This window comes from Parambassis ranga, chromosome 6, assembly GCF_900634625.1.
Source record: "Parambassis ranga chromosome 6, fParRan2.1, whole genome shotgun sequence".
In the NCBI taxonomy this organism is placed as follows: domain Eukaryota; kingdom Metazoa; phylum Chordata; class Actinopteri; family Ambassidae; genus Parambassis; species Parambassis ranga.
This window is the reverse complement of record NC_041027.1, coordinates 13,371,959-13,389,306: the sequence shown is the minus strand read 5'-3', so window position 1 is coordinate 13,389,306 and position 17,348 is coordinate 13,371,959. Positions and strand designations below refer to the sequence as shown.

At 47.3% G+C, this 17,348-nt stretch overlaps 2 protein-coding genes across 5 annotated transcripts in view; one reads left to right on the top strand and one right to left on the bottom strand.

Annotated features, from left to right (window-relative positions):
• The window catches only part of LOC114437469 (putative uncharacterized protein MYH16), a 48,361-nt gene that overhangs the window by 12,617 nt on the left and 18,396 nt on the right, over positions 1-17,348 (top strand). Inside the window, exons 5-24 of one of the 4 annotated variants that reach the window (XR_003670911.1) lie at positions 412-498; positions 736-881; positions 2,128-2,218; positions 8,338-8,394; positions 10,498-10,584; positions 10,724-10,969; positions 11,049-11,166; positions 11,316-11,443; positions 11,515-11,711; positions 11,791-11,923; positions 12,001-12,217; positions 12,333-12,469; positions 12,542-12,645; positions 12,742-12,934; positions 13,001-13,204; positions 13,288-13,413; positions 13,505-13,675; positions 13,773-13,973; positions 14,058-14,204; positions 14,292-14,778. Coding sequence is in view for 3 of the 4 variants with exons in the window: in XM_028408180.1 (XP_028263981.1) it covers positions 412-498; positions 736-881; positions 2,128-2,218; positions 8,338-8,394; positions 10,498-10,584; positions 10,724-10,969; positions 11,049-11,166; positions 11,316-11,443; positions 11,515-11,711; positions 11,791-11,923; positions 12,001-12,217; positions 12,333-12,469; positions 12,542-12,645; positions 12,742-12,934; positions 13,001-13,204; positions 13,288-13,413; positions 13,505-13,675; positions 13,773-13,973; positions 14,058-14,204; positions 14,292-14,444 (2,943 nt within the window). In the remaining variant the exon portion in view is untranslated. Of the gene's footprint in view, positions 1-411; positions 499-735; positions 882-2,127; positions 2,219-8,337; positions 8,395-10,497; positions 10,585-10,723; positions 10,970-11,048; positions 11,167-11,315; positions 11,444-11,514; positions 11,712-11,790; positions 11,924-12,000; positions 12,218-12,332; positions 12,470-12,541; positions 12,646-12,741; positions 12,935-13,000; positions 13,205-13,287; positions 13,414-13,504; positions 13,676-13,772; positions 13,974-14,057; positions 14,205-14,291; positions 14,956-17,348 lie in introns of those variants that run through there. The other 3 variants (XM_028408180.1, XM_028408182.1, XM_028408183.1) reach the window with 3 other exon arrangements.
• The window catches only part of gas7b (growth arrest-specific 7b), a 34,649-nt gene continuing 32,351 nt past the window's right edge, over positions 15,051-17,348 (bottom strand). The window contains exons 13-14 of the mRNA XM_028408209.1: positions 16,973-17,071; positions 15,051-16,687 (exon numbers count right to left, since the gene is read on the bottom strand). Coding sequence (XP_028264010.1) covers positions 16,574-16,687; positions 16,973-17,071 — 213 coding nt within the window. The 3' untranslated portion in view covers positions 15,051-16,573. The remainder of the gene's footprint in view (positions 16,688-16,972; positions 17,072-17,348) is intronic.

The window sequence follows — 17,348 nt, the reverse complement described above, 5'->3', positions numbered from 1 at the left end:
AAACAAAATCTGTAACAAGACATTAATCCAATCCAAAGATCAGATATGGATTATTTCCATCATCATCCTGTTCTATGGCAGCCACGTGAGGCCCTGTGTGTAAATTCCTCCCAGAAGAGCAGCAGTAGCAGCCATTGTGTAACCTGTGGCCACAGTTTTTGTTGTCTTAGAGACATCTGCAGAGACAAAAACACCACAAAGACTCACAGCTGTTTCAGTCGGTCATCCATGTTGTGAGATGATGAAAAGAAACTCACAGCTTCAGAGCAAACTAGAGGCGACGTTCTCTGTGCAACCAAACGGCTCCTAGCTTTGTACCAGTATGGCAGGCAGATGGATGCGGTGAGGGATCAGAGATTTAGGGACACATGTGCAGGCCAGGCTCAAACTTGTTCTTGTTTCACCCAACAGCAGGCCATCGAGGACCTGCAGAGCGAAGAGGAGAAGGTCAACCAGCTGACCAAAGAGAAGACCAAGCTGCAGATGCAAGCAGAGGATGTGAGTACTCTGTCCTTTACTCATATTAGGGTTATCAGCAGTAATACGAAGAATGGAAACTTCAAGTTATTTGACTTAATTGTATCCCTGTGAGCCAACGCAGCCTGGCAGAGCAGAGGAAACACTGAGCACATATAATTTAACACACATATTGATTACAGCTGCAGAGAGCATGGTTTAGTTGAACCTTACTGAAGAAGAAACATGCTGGTTTGTCTTCTTGTCCTTTGTGACCAGCTGGAGTACCAGCTGGAGCAGGAGCGCCATCAGCGCGGCGAGCTGGAGAAGAGCCGGCGGAGGCTGGAGGGGGACAGCAGGTCCACTCAGGAGAGTCTGGGAGAGATGGAGAAGATGAGGAGTGGACTGGAGGAGCTGATCAAAAGGTCGGTCAGAGACGCAGACGTCAAACCTTGGACATTATTGTACACTTACTTACTGTCAGGGTGGTGTGATGGTGCAGCACCTGCGTACAAATCTGTCATTTCAACCCTCTTTGTAGAGTTTTTACACATTGTTTTACTCCAGCATGAAGACCAGGATGGTCCAGGACTTTTTTTTGTAGTGTCTACAAAACGTTTGTCATATGACAGTTGTCACATCACTGCCCGCCTGCCTTGTTCACCTCGGATAATGCAGCTTACAGACCGGACAGCCAGACTAAGCAAATCCTAAATCGAGATTTAGTTCGATTTTCCCACATTTCAGTGGAACTTTACAATCCACTGGAGACTTAAAAACAAATGAAAAGTTCAAAGTTCTTTTTGATCAAATGAGATGTTGGCTTTTTTTCTGCTGGGATTTAGAGAGTTTATAAAGATGCAGCAGCAGCAGAAAGAGACTGTAAAATGGCGTCTAAAGGACACGTACAAGTGAGGACAGGCTTTATCCACATCGCCGTCTCTGAACTCAAAGTAACTCAGATCGTATCTCCAGCAATTAGACAACCTGACGGAGTTCGGAAACTTTCTGACACTGCTCTGATGCTTCTGTCCCGAGGCAGCAGAGGTTGGACGGACCCCCACAGCCCCAGGCATCCAGTAACACCCCAACATGTTGCTGTCTGTCCACAGTAACATGAGAGCAGATCAGTCACTGTACCTTGCAGCAACTCGAGGCAGCTGTCAGAAAACACACACATGCAGCTCACATCAGTCACTGAAGAACAGCGCCGGCTCCGTTATGGAGTTTGAACTTGTTCTCTTTGGCAGAAATGGTTGCGTCATGATGTGTTTGAACATTAATAATAAAGAATGAATGCTAAGGTGCTGCAGTCATCTGACAGGATCTGTCAGTCAGTTTAATTTAGCTTCCAGTTCAGTCAGTCAGAAAATCAAAAATGTGTCCAGGAACATTCTTTATGACAAGATCCTTTCAGCAGTATGATGAAGACAGTCAGGCGGTGCCATGTTCTCATCACCTCCACGTCGTAACTCTGCCAAACAGCTCTGAAAACACAAACCTCATTTTCAGCTCTTAACACGTTTACGTCTGGTCGTGGCGTCCGCCGGCTCAGGAGGCCATGTTTAAATAAACCCTCCCCACGTTCTGCATGATACCACCACCACCACCACCACCACCGTGCTTTTATTATTGGAGTGATACTCAGCAGGGCTCTCCTTATTTCTGTAGGAAGGATCTGGAGATCAGCAGCACCGCCTCCAAGCTGGAAGCAGAGGAGGCCCTCAACATCAGCCTGCAGAGGAAGAGCAGAGAGTCTGAGGTCAGAGCCTGCTGATGTGACACTGTCACATAAATCATCTTCTATCATTATTATTCTCTCTTCATGACTAGTAGTTTATATGGTTTGGATGATGGTCATCTGCCAAGCAGCTGCTGTGTGTGTGTGTCTTCAGTCTGCAGCTTCTAATTTCAGAGATGTGCTGAAAGTCTGCCGACATGTTCAGTATAGATAACAGACGTAATGAAAACGTGCAGCTGGCTTTCAGGATTAACCATCACAAACCGTGATGCTGCAGTGTGTCTCAGCTTCTCCTTGTTTTGACTGGAATAAAGCTGGATTTTTATCTAAGCTCATCTGTAGTTTATAACCCAGCAGAGGGGTGCATTCCTGCCTTTCAGCACAGCTGCTGGGCTCTGCTCCGTGATTGGAGCGCTCACCTCACAGCTCCACGCCTGTCAGGAGACGCTCAAAAACACTCCGCCTACATTCAGACTGATAACCATCACTGTGCTAGTTTATACGTCAGCAGCAGCACTCTGCATGTTATGGTTATATTTCTGCAAAAAATGGCGGCAGTGTACCACAGTCGGTGGTGATACTGGTGACATATTGTTGGCATCATCGTCTTTAACCAAAACAAAACCAGACACAGTGCGGCCTGTCAAAATAAGAGTCTAATTTTTAATTTCCATTCAATGTAAAACCTGCTAAAAGTGAAAACTATCGTCACATCTATGAGCTTAAAGGTAGGGTAGGAGATTTCATTCTGATGCAGTTTTTGTTAAATTAGTGTAACTTCTCTTTACAATCCTATAGCAACCGATTAGTTCAGGAGTTTCGCATTAAAACGAAGAATATGAATCATCTGTGGAAGCTATAAAACGCTAAAAACATCAGCCAATCCTCCGGGTGGACCCTGTGCGGAGTATTGGCTGGTTGTCACTCTCTTCCTGCTCTGCACGTACCAGAGAGGTACGTGCATGATGGCCGAAGTCACAGACCGCAGCTCGTCTTCAGGTGATGCACGTCCATGTGATCGGGAGGCGTGGCTTCGGGGTGAGCTCCGAGAGAAAGGGGCGTGTGTTTACTTTCCAAATCTGGCTGACTCTCACTGAGTTTTCAAAATCTCCTACCCGACCTTTAAACGTGAACACTTAGTGAGTCATCTGTGAGGTAAACATTTGTCTTCCTGTCCATCTCTTCATCATAACTCCTGCCTGGTCATGTCAGCATTAAGTCCAGTCATTGTTTCTCTATGTGCTGCTCTGCTGGCTCCAGGCGCTGTGATTTTATTTAATCCCAGAGCACAAACTGGGTATTTCTCAATATTTATCCCTTGCTGACGATATTAAGTTATCACACAGTAAACCTGTTCTGATGTAAATCTATCTCTCTGCAGACATTTGGGCTTGTTTTAGCAGGAAAACACAGGTGCAGCTAGCAAGACTATCAACGGATCAGTAGTGACATACCAGGGAAGCACCTGAGAACAGGCCTGGTGTTAGTTACACGTTAGCATGAAGGAGGTGCAGTCCACAGGTGGAATCAGTTTTTACTTCCTTCTTCAGATGGCACAAGTATCAATGTCACACAAACTGTTCACAAAAAAGTTTATAAAGAAATCAACAGCTGAAAGGATACAAACTAATGAAACAAACTACAAACTTTTTGCCTTCCCTGACCTGGACGATGCGGATCGAGCCCACAAATTTTACAACAAATGACCTGAAACACACTTGTCAATTAGCAACAAGCCACCGAGGATCCATGAAAGTTAGCATGTAGCTGCTAGCATGTCCCTAAAAACCACTGACAGTAAAAACTATGGAAAGAGCTTCCGTGACCTCACCGTTTGTTTCTGAAGAGCCGTTTTGAGGCTCGGTGGGAGGCTCCGGGACGCTCTGACCGCCGCCATGTTGGCAGCATGACATCCGCCAAAACTCCAAATATGGACAAAGAGGGGGGAGCACAAGCGGAGTTTAGGGTGGCGGGTAATCGTGGAAGCAGGAAACTCACGCTGTGATACGACCACCGTCTGTCGCTCAAATTATGCGTAACTTTAAGTCTGAATATAATTAAAACGAGTGAGTTGAACCTATCATCTGAGACCAGAATGATTTGTTGTACCAGGCTGTAAACATGTTCATTTCTGCTGTGAAGTTGGACATTTTAACATGGGAGTCTATGGGAAATGACTCGCTTTTGGAGCCAGCCCCCAGTGGCTGCCGCGTGAATTGCAAGTTTTGACACTTCCCGCATGGGCTTCAAGCCTGAGCCCTGACGGCTGCCGCTTGGTAAAAACATGTTTATCGCAGTTAAAAACTGTCGGACGGGAGGTGCAGCACCAAAAGGCTGCTAGCACGTTTAGATTTAGACAAAAAGAGTCTGTCAATAAGGAAGACTCTGACAGTGGATCAAAAGAGCGCCACCTAACTGAACCTCCAACAGCAACAAAACCAGGGACAATATCCCACACCAGTGACCAGCTCACAGTCTCAAGACAGCACAGCAGCATTACACGCTCTGGTGTTTAGTCTGCCCCTCTGTGGAGTTTACACTGTGGGTCTGCAGCATGTTACCGTAACAGATAGCATCAGTCGGTCTTTTATCTGTGTCGCTGGTGCATGGGGCAGATAGTGTGTTGTGTCTGAGGAAGACTCAGGTGCTGCTTCCTCGTCCTGCTGATGTTTCCTCCAGAGGTTTGTCAGCGGAGGAACAAAAGGCGTCTTTGTCTGAGTGTAAGGTGATCCCTGTGTGTGTCTTTGAGGGTGGACGTGTTTTTACATTTACTGTACCGTCGGCATCTCACAATGAGGCTATTATATGTGTGTGGACTCCCCCTCCTACTGATAAAGATGCAGGTGGACAGACCCGGCCAGCTGTTTGTCGCCCACTCAGGGTTTTCCACGCAAAGGTCGCATGAATTCATCCACAAACTTGAGTGGAGCTTTGTGATGAAGCCGCCTCTTCCTCTCTGCTGTGCCATAACTCAGAGCAGTTGGCTTGAAGTGAAGCGCCTGGTCTGTAGTGGTTTTATTAGAGGGCCGTAAAGCGGTTTACAGTGCTGTAAGGTCATCACAATCTGAGGAGATAACGCTCACTCTGGCCTCGCGGTTTGTTTGGTTTATTCCAGATGTTTTGCCAGAGGTGATCAGATTGTGCCTCACGCTGAAATGATGCTGTTCATATTTTCTCTCTCATCTTATGCCACGTTTCAGGAATGTTACAGAGTTTATTATCTCCATTAAAACAAAAGCCGATAGAAATATCCCATTTTTGAGTCGTTTGTGTCACTCTCTGACGAACTACGCCCCCTACAGGGGAACATAAGCACTAGTTTAATGAGATTAGATTGGATTATGTTGTGGCAAAATTGTTATTTATGCTGTTTATTAGTAAATGGTAGCCCGATGTACCATGCCTGCTCCTGTCCTGTGGGGCACATGGACAACCCTGGATTACACATATTCTGCCAATTCAAAAGAAAAAAAGGATTAAGGACTCAAGACCCAAATGTTGTGGGTCATCATTTTAAAGTCTTGCACACTAGCTCTGAGAGAACTGAGTGACTATTGTGTGTTTTGTCTGTCTGTGTAATCCAGGGTGCAACTCAGTCAAACAATAATTTCCCTGAGGGACCTTCCCAGAGGGATTAATAAAGTATATTCTATTCTATTCTATTTCATTTATCCCCATAGACCAGTAATGTCCCACACGGTCCACCGGAGGGCACTATGGAGGACTTTCGTCACGCTACAGATTATCTAAAGATGATGAAGAAGAGAACTGAGCCTAATAACTGTAAAAATATATATTTTTAATTTATAAAGCAGTGCTACAGTACACGGTGACCTGCAGCTACAAGCTTTATCACTAAATGTTTGGTCACCATGGCAACAAGTCCCACCCTCGCTGTCTGACATCACATGGCCACAAGAGGGCGTCAGCTGTGTGAACACTTTAAAATGAAACATTTTCCCGTCATTGCTGAGCCGTGATTTTTTTTTTACACCGCCACCTGCTGGTGGTCCTGAATCACTGTGTCTCTTTCTGTTGTTGATCTAAAGGCAGATCTCACAGGATATCACTGCCCACGCTGCTCAACATCCCCTCTGACACAACGTCAGCCATGAATGGGGTTCACATCTGATTGTAATTTTCTGGACGATTATTATTGTTTCAGAGAGCAGCGAAAAAAAAAGACAACTTCAAGAACATGCAGCTACAGAGATCAAAAACCTGCAACCATCCTCAGCAGCGACGGCCCCGCTCTGCAAGAGCAGAGGAGCTGGTGCGGGTTTATTTACACTGGAGTCGATTTCGTTCACTAAATCAAAGTCTAAACTCATTCTGCCACAGATGAGGAGTCCACAGTGTGTTTATCTTTGCAGTCAGGGTTCCTTAATGCTGTGTGTGTTTGCTACAATTGTATTAGAGCCACAATAAAAAGCAGGAGTTTAACAAGAAACAGAGATGTCAGAGAGAGAGAGAGAGAGAGAGAGAGAGGCTGTGCATGCATGAAGGGGGTGTGGACAGTAACATGCCGGAGGGGATGAACAGTGTGTGTGTTTGTGTATGTGTGTGTGTGCGTGGGACAGTCAGTCAGTCAGTCAGTCAGTCGGGCTGCTGCTGCCTCACCATGGCTGTTCTCTCTGCAGAGGTTCTCCGCTGGCATGTGAGTTTTTATTCCTGTCTGTTTGTTTACATTTAAAAAAACTAAAGTCAATTTGTGTTCAATATTTTTCATGCATTTAAAAAACAAAATGAATGACTTTAAGAAGGCAGAGCAGTGTCAGTCAGAGAGCTTGGAGAGCTCTGTGTTAGTGTGGAGCAGCGCGTCAGACACACTTTCTGACACAAAGATGTGGATAGAAGCTGGAGATGCAGAACATGACACAACTTGATGGGATGCAGCCGTGCTGGGAGGCTGGCGATACATTTTTATTAGCAGCGGCACAAAACGCAGCTCTGGCAGGAGATTAGTGGAACAGAAATATTCTGCATGCAGATGATTTAACGTGATTTATATCCTTGTGATTGTTTTGAACATGTGAACAGAATCCAATAAAATATTATTAGCAGCACTTCGTCAAAGCTCAGGTGAGAGAAACTGTGAGGTTATAAATATAATTTTTTAAGCTTAGCATCAAAGCTAAATATGATTTTCAAGCAATTAAATATATTACTAATATTAAAAAAAAAGATTATTGCTCATGATACATGCATTTATATCTGTCTTACTATAGTTTGGGTGGACTGATTAGATTATAACTTTATTTAAACGGGAAGTGACCTGAGATTAAGGAGATTAAGCAATCTGTGTCATGTGTTTGTTTACATGTGAAAAACGTTGCTTGGTTATTATGTGAACATATTTAATTTAATTTGAGACAGAGACATGAAGTGTTAAGAACTGCAGTTCACTCTGCAGCCTCTAGGAGGCAGCAGTGAATCAGTCCACAGCCATGTTAAAACAGCAGAAATAAGCATGTTTAGAGCCCGGTATAATAAATAAATTGATTATCTATTGATAGACTTTTATGTATAATTATGGGTGTGACCACTGTTAGCATTAGCATTTTAGCCCTTGTGGGTAAAGGTGTTAGCATGTTAGCATGTAAAAAGGGCACACTTTTCTGCAGTTTAGTAAAGGTTTGTAAAATAACAGATGCAGATTAAGGTTTTCAAAGCTCTGTGTCCTGCCCAAGAAAGAGATACTACAAAATATATAACCCCATATAACACACGGCAGTCATTCTGCTTTCAGACCTCGATGCATCACTGCTGACTTTCAGCCGAGACTGAACAAAAAAAAAACAAAAACAAAAACAAAAAAGACAAAGAACACAAATTCCTCGAATGTCATGAAAATGGCAGCGATGCGTTCTGGTCTCTCTGAGCGGACTCAGCACGCCCAGACCGGGGTCAGAATACAGATAATGACGGTGGCTACGGACATTCCTGCTATAAATTGCTACCTGAGGAAAAAAAAGCCAGAGGAATGCCAAATCCCCAGAGAAAGTGAGCGCAGAGACGGCCTCACCACACACGAGCTCTGCCCTGAAATAGTCTGTGGAGGTGACGCCCCATTTGTTTCAAAGCTAAGACGAACTTTAAAGTCTTTTTCTGATGTCTGCTTTGAAATGTGTCTTTTTCAGGCTCGCATCGAGGAGCTGGAGGAGGAGCTGGAAGCAGAGCGGGCCATGAGAGCCAAGGTACGCTACATCTACACAACACCTTCCCTCCCTCCAATCTGTCCGATGTGTTGGCAGCCGGTGGGGTACGAGTGTCGGTGCTGCGCCTTAGGTCATCCCAAACTATCTGCACCTGTGATAATAAACTGGGGGTGGGAGAGACCTTGTGTTTCTGATTAACATACAGGGCAACCCCAGAGGTGGAGACGGAGCCCCAGCATCCTTTTTTCCTCGTTCTTATTTTGTATTTTCCTCACCAGGGCTTTTTTCTAAAGGCATTTTTCCACCTTTAAGCGCTGAAGACATCTTCTTTGTACTGTAAAATGGTTTCAAAACAGCCCGTCTGGGTTATAAAAAGCTAATCTACCAAGGTGGGCCCTTTAAGTGCTTGTTGTTTTAAACAAGACGCTCTTAAAGCTTGTGTGTATTTAAGCTACAGAACTTGGTCGCCCCTCTTAAGACCTCACTGCAATTTCCATGCTGCAGGAGGTAAAAGCAGAAATGCAAAGGCACATATTTCACCCCAAGTGTTGAGCAGAGTGACAGCAGGCCTGAGGGTGTGTTGTGCGCACTTCTAACCCACTCTGGGTGGTATTCTCAGGACCCCCCCCCCCCCCCCCCCCCCCCCCCCCGCCGCCGCCTCCAAAGCCACGGAGCGCTGAGAGAGAGAGGCAGGCAGGCAGAGACACGCAGGTCTTTATCTGTTCCGCAGCCCTGCGTCTTCAGCTCAAATAAAACATACCTCTGCAGACAGGCTCCCCATTGTTAAGCTCTGCTCCTTGGGGTCGCACAGGAGGAGATAGCAACGGGAGATAGAGCCTGACAGACAGCACTATTTTCCACAGAGATCCTCTCCCATCTGGAATGCCAACTGGTCTCACACACGCAAGTGGAGCAGTGTGTTCAGACTCACAAAAAACATTCAGATCAAACACAGATCTACTGATGAAACTGTTATCGATGCATGATATTCAACTTTTGTGCGATATACTCCTTATTCGCAGATGACACACTGGTATTTGTGCAGAAAACATCGAGCCTTTCCTGCAGGAAAATTACACCATCTGTGTGCAGACAGCATCTATGCTAGCAGTTCTTGACCAAACAGGGTGGAGACCACAGACTGCAGTTCCCCCACAGCCTCTAGGGGGCGGTGTAACTCACAGATCACTACGGCAATGACGTAGGCTCATGTATAATCAAAGTAAACGTGGAAGCAGTGTTAGCTTAGCCAGTCACGTGCAGCCTAGCAGGCAGACGTAAGTGCTTTTACAATAAGGTGATTGTGTCAAGGGGAAAAAATAAGTGCACGTTTACATTTGTTTTGTTACAACAACTCAAAAATCTTTAGTTTAAAAAAGTTGTTGCTAAAATTTGTTGCTAAGCAAGTAGTGTACGGTACTTCAACAACACTTTTTATTATAGATTAGAGGCTGAGGACATGGATGAATATTAGAAATCCACCATCCAAACACACTTTGGTATGCAGAGTGCACAGACACACACTCCTACACTTTCACGCTCTGCTGAAAAAGAAGATGAATCTGCCATCCAGGCGCAGTGACACTTTGGGAGCACTTACCTTCCATTAGCATGTGAATGGTACTGAGCGGTGTCGGGTGGTGCTGCTGATCCAAAGGAGCTGTTGACTCAGCCAGCAGTGTGGAGGAGAGCGATGAGTGAGCCGTGCACCAGGCATTAACCTTTCACACAGAGCCAGGTTGTAGACACAGGAGGGGGCGGGGAGATGTAGCTGGATGTGTGGGGCGGGTGGGGGGTGGGGGGTTTCTCTTGTTCTGCCTGAGGTGTGTTGACGGCTGCAGCTCATTGCTGCTGTCAGGGAGGCACGAGACTCCAGGCTGTGCAGGCCGGTCTATGGCTGTAAAACATCAACGTAAAACCAACAAGTGCTTTTAAGTACAGGCTGTTTGTTCATGTAATGGCTCAACATTGAGTGCTGTACTATGTCTGAACATGAGACCAGGTTCTGTGATGACCTTTGTGAAGAGTTATTACAACACTGGAGCCAGAATTTAAACCTAACAAAGGCACTGAGCAGATGAAACCTCTCTGCTGTAGAATGATGCATTCACTGTCCATGATGATCAGTGCTGTCTCTGGCAGGTGGAGAAACAGAGAGCAGATCTGACCAGGGAGCTGGATGATCTCACAGACCGGCTGGAGGAAGCAGGAGGAGTCACCGCCTCACAGGTTCACTTCAAGCACATATCACTTCTAAACTGTACAATCACTCCATTGACTCACTGGTAGTAAACAGTGTCACATGAAGCTTTTAGCTAAGCAGGGCTTTCCTGAAATTATGAGCTAACACTGACCTTAACCTTCACAGATGGAGGTGAACAAAAAGCGAGAGGCCGAGCTGCAGCGTCTGAGGCGAGACCTGGAGGAGTCCGCTGTCCAGTCCGAGGCCCTGGCTTCATCTCTGAGGAAGCGGCACGGCGAGGCCGTGGCGGAGCTGAGCGAGCAGTGTGAAGCTCTGCAGCGGGCCAGAGCCAAGCTGGAGAAGGAGAAGCAGAACCTGAGGATGGAGGTGGACGAGCTGACGGCTTCACTGGACAGTCTGCAGAAAGCAAAGGTCAGGACGTCCGTTTGTGGTCGTTTTGCAGGCTTTATGGGACACACTGTGAGGGTGGTGTGTTTGTGTGGTGCTGCAGACGTCTTCGGACAGCCAGGTGAAGAAGCTGGAGGAGCAGCTGTCTGAGGCCAACAGGAGGGGAGACGAGCTGCAGAAGACGTTTACAGAGCTCAGCGTGGCTAAGAACAGACTCACAGGTACACTGATGGTGACTGACCTATCCACACAACTAACTCACAGTCTGCGCTCTATGAAGCACTGACCTCCGTATGCTTCGAAGCAGCACGCCCTCTTCACTGTCAGCACCTTCCTGCTCACTAACCAGTGCTCGTTTGTGTCCCATCAGCTGATAACGCAGACGTGAGCCAACAGATGGAGGAGGCAGAGAACAAAGTGAGCCAGCTGACACGCTCCAAGACTCTGCTCCAGTCCCAACTGGAGGAGCTGAAGAAGCAGCTGGATGAGGAGGTCAAGGTGTGTGATGTGGATGTGAACCACATTTTGTCCCTTCACGCTGATAAACTCACCCGTGTTTGTGTTTCCAGTGTAAACAGGCGGTCAGCAGTGGTCTGAACTCAGCGAGACAGGAGTGTGAGGTGCTGAAGGAGCAGCTGGAGGAGGAGCAGGAGAGCAAGCAGGAGATGCAGCGCCTCGTCTCCAAGCTCAACAGCGAGGTGACACACTGGAGGACGAAATACGAGGCCGAGGCCATCCAGCACGCAGATGAGCTGGAGGAGACCAAGTGCGTGGTGTGGATACTGGACTGGACTCAAAGTGTAATGTAATGTGTCTGAGTGGGCCGAACGATGTGTGTGTCACAGAAAGAAGCTGGCGACCAGGCTTCAGGAGGCGGAGGAGGCCGTGGAAGCCACGCAGGCGAAATGTTCCTCACTGGAGAAAACCAAACAGAGACTGCAGGGAGAGGTGGAGGAGCTCTGCCTGGACCTGGAGAAGGTAAAGAAACACATTACTGCTGCTTTTGGCATGAACTGTGCTGTGTCACTGCAGCAGCACTCTGTTCCCTCCTCAAGGCCAGCAGCTGCGGTCAGGCTCTGGACAAGAAGCAGCGGGTCCTGGAGAAGCAGCTCGGAGACTGGAAGCAGAAGTGTGAGGAGCTGGTGGCCGAGGTGGAGGGCTGCCAGAAGGAGAGCAGGCAGCATGCCGGCGAGCTCTTCAAACTCAAGACGGCTCACGAGGAGTCTCTGGAGCACCTGGAGGCTCTGCGCAAGGAGAACAAGGCCTACCAGGGTGGGTGGATGCCCAGATTCTATGGGATAACACACAAAGTGTATTCAATCCTCTGCTAGCTAGAGCTAGTTTTTTAAAGACATCAGCTTCTGTGTGTTTGTTCTTTTTCCACTAGAGGAGATAGCTGACCTGACAGACCAGCTCTCTGATGGAGGAAAAAGCGTCCACGAGCTCCAGAAGGCAAAAAAGAAGATAGAGATGGAGAAAGAGGAGCTGCAGGCCTCACTGGAGGAATCAGAGGCAGCTTTGGAGGTTCGTGTTTCAGCATTTCTGCTTATTAACTGTGATATCTGATACATAGTGACTGACAAAAAAATGTTCCAGGCGGAGGAGACGAAGGTGCTGAGGCTGCAGCTGGAGTTGTCTCAGGCTAAAGGAGACTTGGAGCGCAGACTTCAGGAGAAGGAGGAAGAGATGGAGGCTGCGAGGTACCTCAGATGTTCTGCTATTACAACAATGCAATGTAATAATCTGTAGAAGTAACTGTTCTCAGCATAATCTATCTTCTTCCCATTTCCTGCCAGGAAAAGCCACCAGAGGGCATTAGAGTCTCTGCAGGCCAGCCTGGATGTGGAGGTGAAAGGCAAAGCGGAGGGGCTGAAGCTGAAGAAGAAGCTGGAGGCCGACATCAACGAGCTGGAGCTGCAGGTGGACCTGCTGACTAAGAACAACACCGAGCTCGGCAAGAACAGCAAGAAGATGCAGCAGCAGATTAAGGTTTGGTCAGAAAGTGGTGTGTTTTTCTAACTAACAGCAGTCTGACAGAGTCACCATCTGTTCCAGGAGCTGCAGGCTCAGCTGGAGGAGGAGGTGAGGAGCCACGAGGAGCACCGGGAGGAGCAGGCGGCAGTGGAGCGCCGCTGCGCTCTGCTGGTCGGTGAGGGCGAGGAGACCCGCGTGGCCCTGGAGAGCACAGAGAGGGCCCGAAAGGCCCTGGAGATGGAGGTGCAGGAGGCCGGCGACAAATACAGCGACCTCAACAACCAGGTGGCTCACAGAGTCTCAGTTTCACCTGCACTGATTCTGAACGATCCAAACACTGACGGGATCTGTTGGTGTTTTTTCCACAGTTTCAGACAGCTCTGAGCGGGAGGAGGAAGCTGGAGGTGGATCTCCAGACTCTGCAGCAGGAGCACGAGGAGCTGCAGGCGGAGCTGAGAGGATGCACGGACAAGGTCAAGAAGGCCAGCTGTGAGGTAAAAGCGCTCACTGAAAATATGAGGCTACACAACATGCGAACAACGCGCAGGCAAGACACTAAATCCTCTGCTGTGTCTGCTCCGTCAGCTGGCGCGAGTTGGGGAGGAGCTGCGGCTGGAGCAGGAGCACACGCTCCACCTGGAGAGAGTGAAGAAAGGTCTGGAGGCGCAGATTAAAGACATGGGGAGCAGGCTGGACGAGGCCGAGCAGATGGCTCTGAAAGGAGGGAAGAAGATCATCCAGAAGCTGGAGGGGAAGGTACAGAAGCTGTCTGCAGCCTGGACCAGTGCAAATCCCCACCTGCACACACACACACACACACACACACACACTACTCAGTACTGCATGTGCACAGGTAAAGGAGCTGGAGTTGGAGCTGGACTCGGAGCAGAAGCGGCACGCTGAGACGGTGAAGACGCTGCGGAAGAACGAACGGCGTCTGAAGGAGCTGCTGTTCCAGTCGGAGGAGGATCAGAAGAACCAGCAGAGGATGCAGGAGCTGGTGGAGAGGCTGCAGAACAAGATGAAGGCCTACAAGAGACAAGTGGAGGAGGCTGTACGTCCCCTCATGAACCAGGTGCTCCTCACCGTGTGTGTGTGTGTGTGTCACTCAGTGTGTGTGTGTTTAATGTCACTGCAGGAGGAACAAGCCAACATGAACCTGGCCAAGTACAGGAAGACCGTCCACGAGCTGGATGACGCTGAGGAGCGGGCCGACATCGCAGAGTCGGCGCTCACAAAGATCAGGACCAAGAACAGAGGCAGCTTCGGGAAAGGATACTCCTCCGTAAGTACCCCCCGCAGCAGGAAGTCTGCATCACAGTATCACCCCCCTCCTGGGTGACACCTCTGAGTCCTGTGTGTGATCCACCAGGGTTACAGCACGCCGTACCCAGGCCTGGTCCGCTCACCCAGCTCCGTGGGCTCAGAGGGACGAGGAGAGAAGATCCTCAACGACGACAACGACTCTGTCAGCTCGCTCATCCCGGCGTATCTCGACTCCCTCAAGAAGCTCATGATCGATTAGGTCAGCGAGCGTTGGTACAGTATGAAGTCTGAAGCAGCAGCATGTAGGTTCACAGCACATTCAGTCTGTCTATACTGTACATCCCTTACTTCCTTTCACAATGTAGCCGCTCCACACACTTTTCTATACATTTATACTGTAATGTTTGTAAGTATACACAGACCGAAGATGGAAACATGCACTTAGGTACACTTTCCATTGATTAATAAGTCATTTATTAGGCCATATGAGCATCTGATCAGGTTATTATGCAACTTTCTCCTTATGTTTGTGATCTAAGGAAAATGTACTGGAATCCTCAAAGGGTTAAATTTGGATCTCTGCACATTGATCTGTACAAATACACAGCAGCATTGATCGTTCTATCGTTATAAAGGCTAATAAATGACTGCCGAACAGTGTGAAGCGTCACTAATGTGCCATCAGTGTATTTTAACTGTGTCCCTGTTTTAACCACAGCTTTATTATCAGTGCCTGAAACAAGGTGTCAAAGCAAATCATTTACTGAATGAATGTGAACGTGTTCGTTTTTTTTTTATTTTAGGAAATAAAAGACTTTTTTCATTTATTGTGTTTTCCGTTTGTTGTGATCAACAGGCAATCAGAAACATTTTGAATTTTATTCATGAAAAATACCAACCATCAGCCGTTAATGTACACAAGCATCCGTCAGTGAGCAGGATCTCTGGACCAGACGTTTGTACAGAGGAGCAGTTTGTACAGCTTTCTGCAGGCAGCAGCAACAAATCACCTCATGAAGCATCTGAGCTGTAGAAGATGTTTCTCTTGCATAAAAACCACTTGTATATTTCATATATTATCAGTACCAAACGTCTCTCATACCTTTTTTTCTGTCAGACCTTACTGGATTTTTACATTCTATACCTCCATGTTTTCTTTATTTACACCAGCTCCGCCCCCTGAACAAGACAAAACACTTCCACTAATGTCTCTTTAGTTTTATATGAACAGCTACTTTAAGTCATTTACATTAATAATTCAGGTTTAAAGTGCAACTGGCTGATTATTATCAGGAATGAAGTAAACCACAGGTGGAGACGTGTGTGTTGATTTTTAGACCTCGGTCAGTGACCGTTCGCTGATCCCCAACCTTTCTAACTGCACCTAAAAGGCGGTGGACAGTCCTTCGAGGACGAAAATGGACAGATGGATTGAAAGAAGAGTCAAAGAAGCCATCAAACGTACCTCACCCCATGACTTAAGTCGTGTGAGTTTCACCTACCGAGGTCCTAAGCACGTAAAAAACATAAAGCACCTGCAGCTGATGAAGCCACTCAGGGGTGGAGTAGCAGGATGTCTTCATGCATGACTGGGATGCTTGAGCCTTCACAGGCTCCCTTAAATGCACCTGGATCCTTCCAACCTCTGCCTATCCCAGAATTCATTGCACACTGATGACTGTTGAACAGAGAAATAGAAGAAGAACGGCCACACCTCCACCTCCACCGACTGTGTCCTTTGAAAGATGTAACCCCCTTAAATTGAGACACAGCCTGAACTTTAGCATGTGTAGCATTTTATTAAATTCTATATGAATGACTGAGGATGCTAACTGTTAGCCTTCACCTCTTTTATTATGTGCACAATCAAGTTGAATTGGAAACTAGCTTAGCATTGGCTAACGGGCAGGGGGCTCAGTGACTAGTCAACAACCTGCACTCTGTGTGTGTGTGTGGTTATTAATTTAAGTACTTTATTCTGGTGCACAGTAAGAGCAACACTCTTTAGGTCTGAATGCATCTTTCATTTTAGCAGCGTCTCTTTTAAGTCTTTGCAGTTCTAAAGTATTAGCATTACACTGCTGCGTGACATAAAGCTATTACACATTTACACATGTTGGAGCTTCTGGCCTCACCTGAGTTTCTTTTAGTAAAGAATCCACACTCACAGTTCCCCTTGACTTGACCCAGCTTTCATCTTTTCTCATAAAAAACTCCCCCTAAACACTGACGCCATCCTCAGCAGGAGGCCGCCGGCGTGCAAAGAGCCGGTCAGCTCCAACCGGCCGCCCCCTCAGCCTGTTAGGAGTCACATGTGGATCAGTATAAGGGGGGGGAGTCGATCCGTCCCAGTCCTCATACGTGTTACCATATCTGATAGCACAGGGGTCAGATCTCAATGTCCACCGGCCTGATGTCTCCAGTCTTGTTCTCCCTCACCCACAGCTCTCTGTCTTTGGCTGGGTCCACACACTGGAGGAGTTTGTCCACCGGCTCTATCGTCTGGAAGAAGAAGAACATGAGTTTAAGACAGAGGCCCTTTGGCTCCCTCTGCTGGCAGTGGTGTAATAACACAATACAAATAGTAGCAGACATCAAATGTGACATGTAGCACATGGTATGTTCAATAAGAATACATTAAAGATGATGGTGTAGTTTCCAGTTTGACCTCATGGGGGCAGCACTGACACAATGTTGGAATCCCTAAAACCAGACACAGTGATTCCAAAGTGTGTGTCTGTTTGGCATATAGTAACACAGTGGTGCAGCAACAGCATGTGGACCTACACTCTGGTTGAACATGTCTGTCTCGTGCCGGAGGGTGGTGTACTGGCAAAGATGCTGTCTGATCATCTCCACCCGCTCCACCTCCAGCCGCTCCAGTTCCTGAAAAAGAGGAACAGACGCACAAAAAAAAAACTGCAGGGTCAAAGGTCAGGCGTCACACTGCTGCAGCAGAAAGCAATGCCGTGACTCTGGTGCAGGGGAAGTAGCAAACCTGAAGTAGTGGCTTTAATTATAATAAACATTCAAAGAACTACAGTCAGGTCCTGCAGTGTCGATACAAAACAGCAGGGGTACTTCCTCCTTCACATATGCAAAAAACTTCCTCCGTGAAGTAAAATTAAATGTGCAAAAAGACGAAACAATAACCAAACAGCAG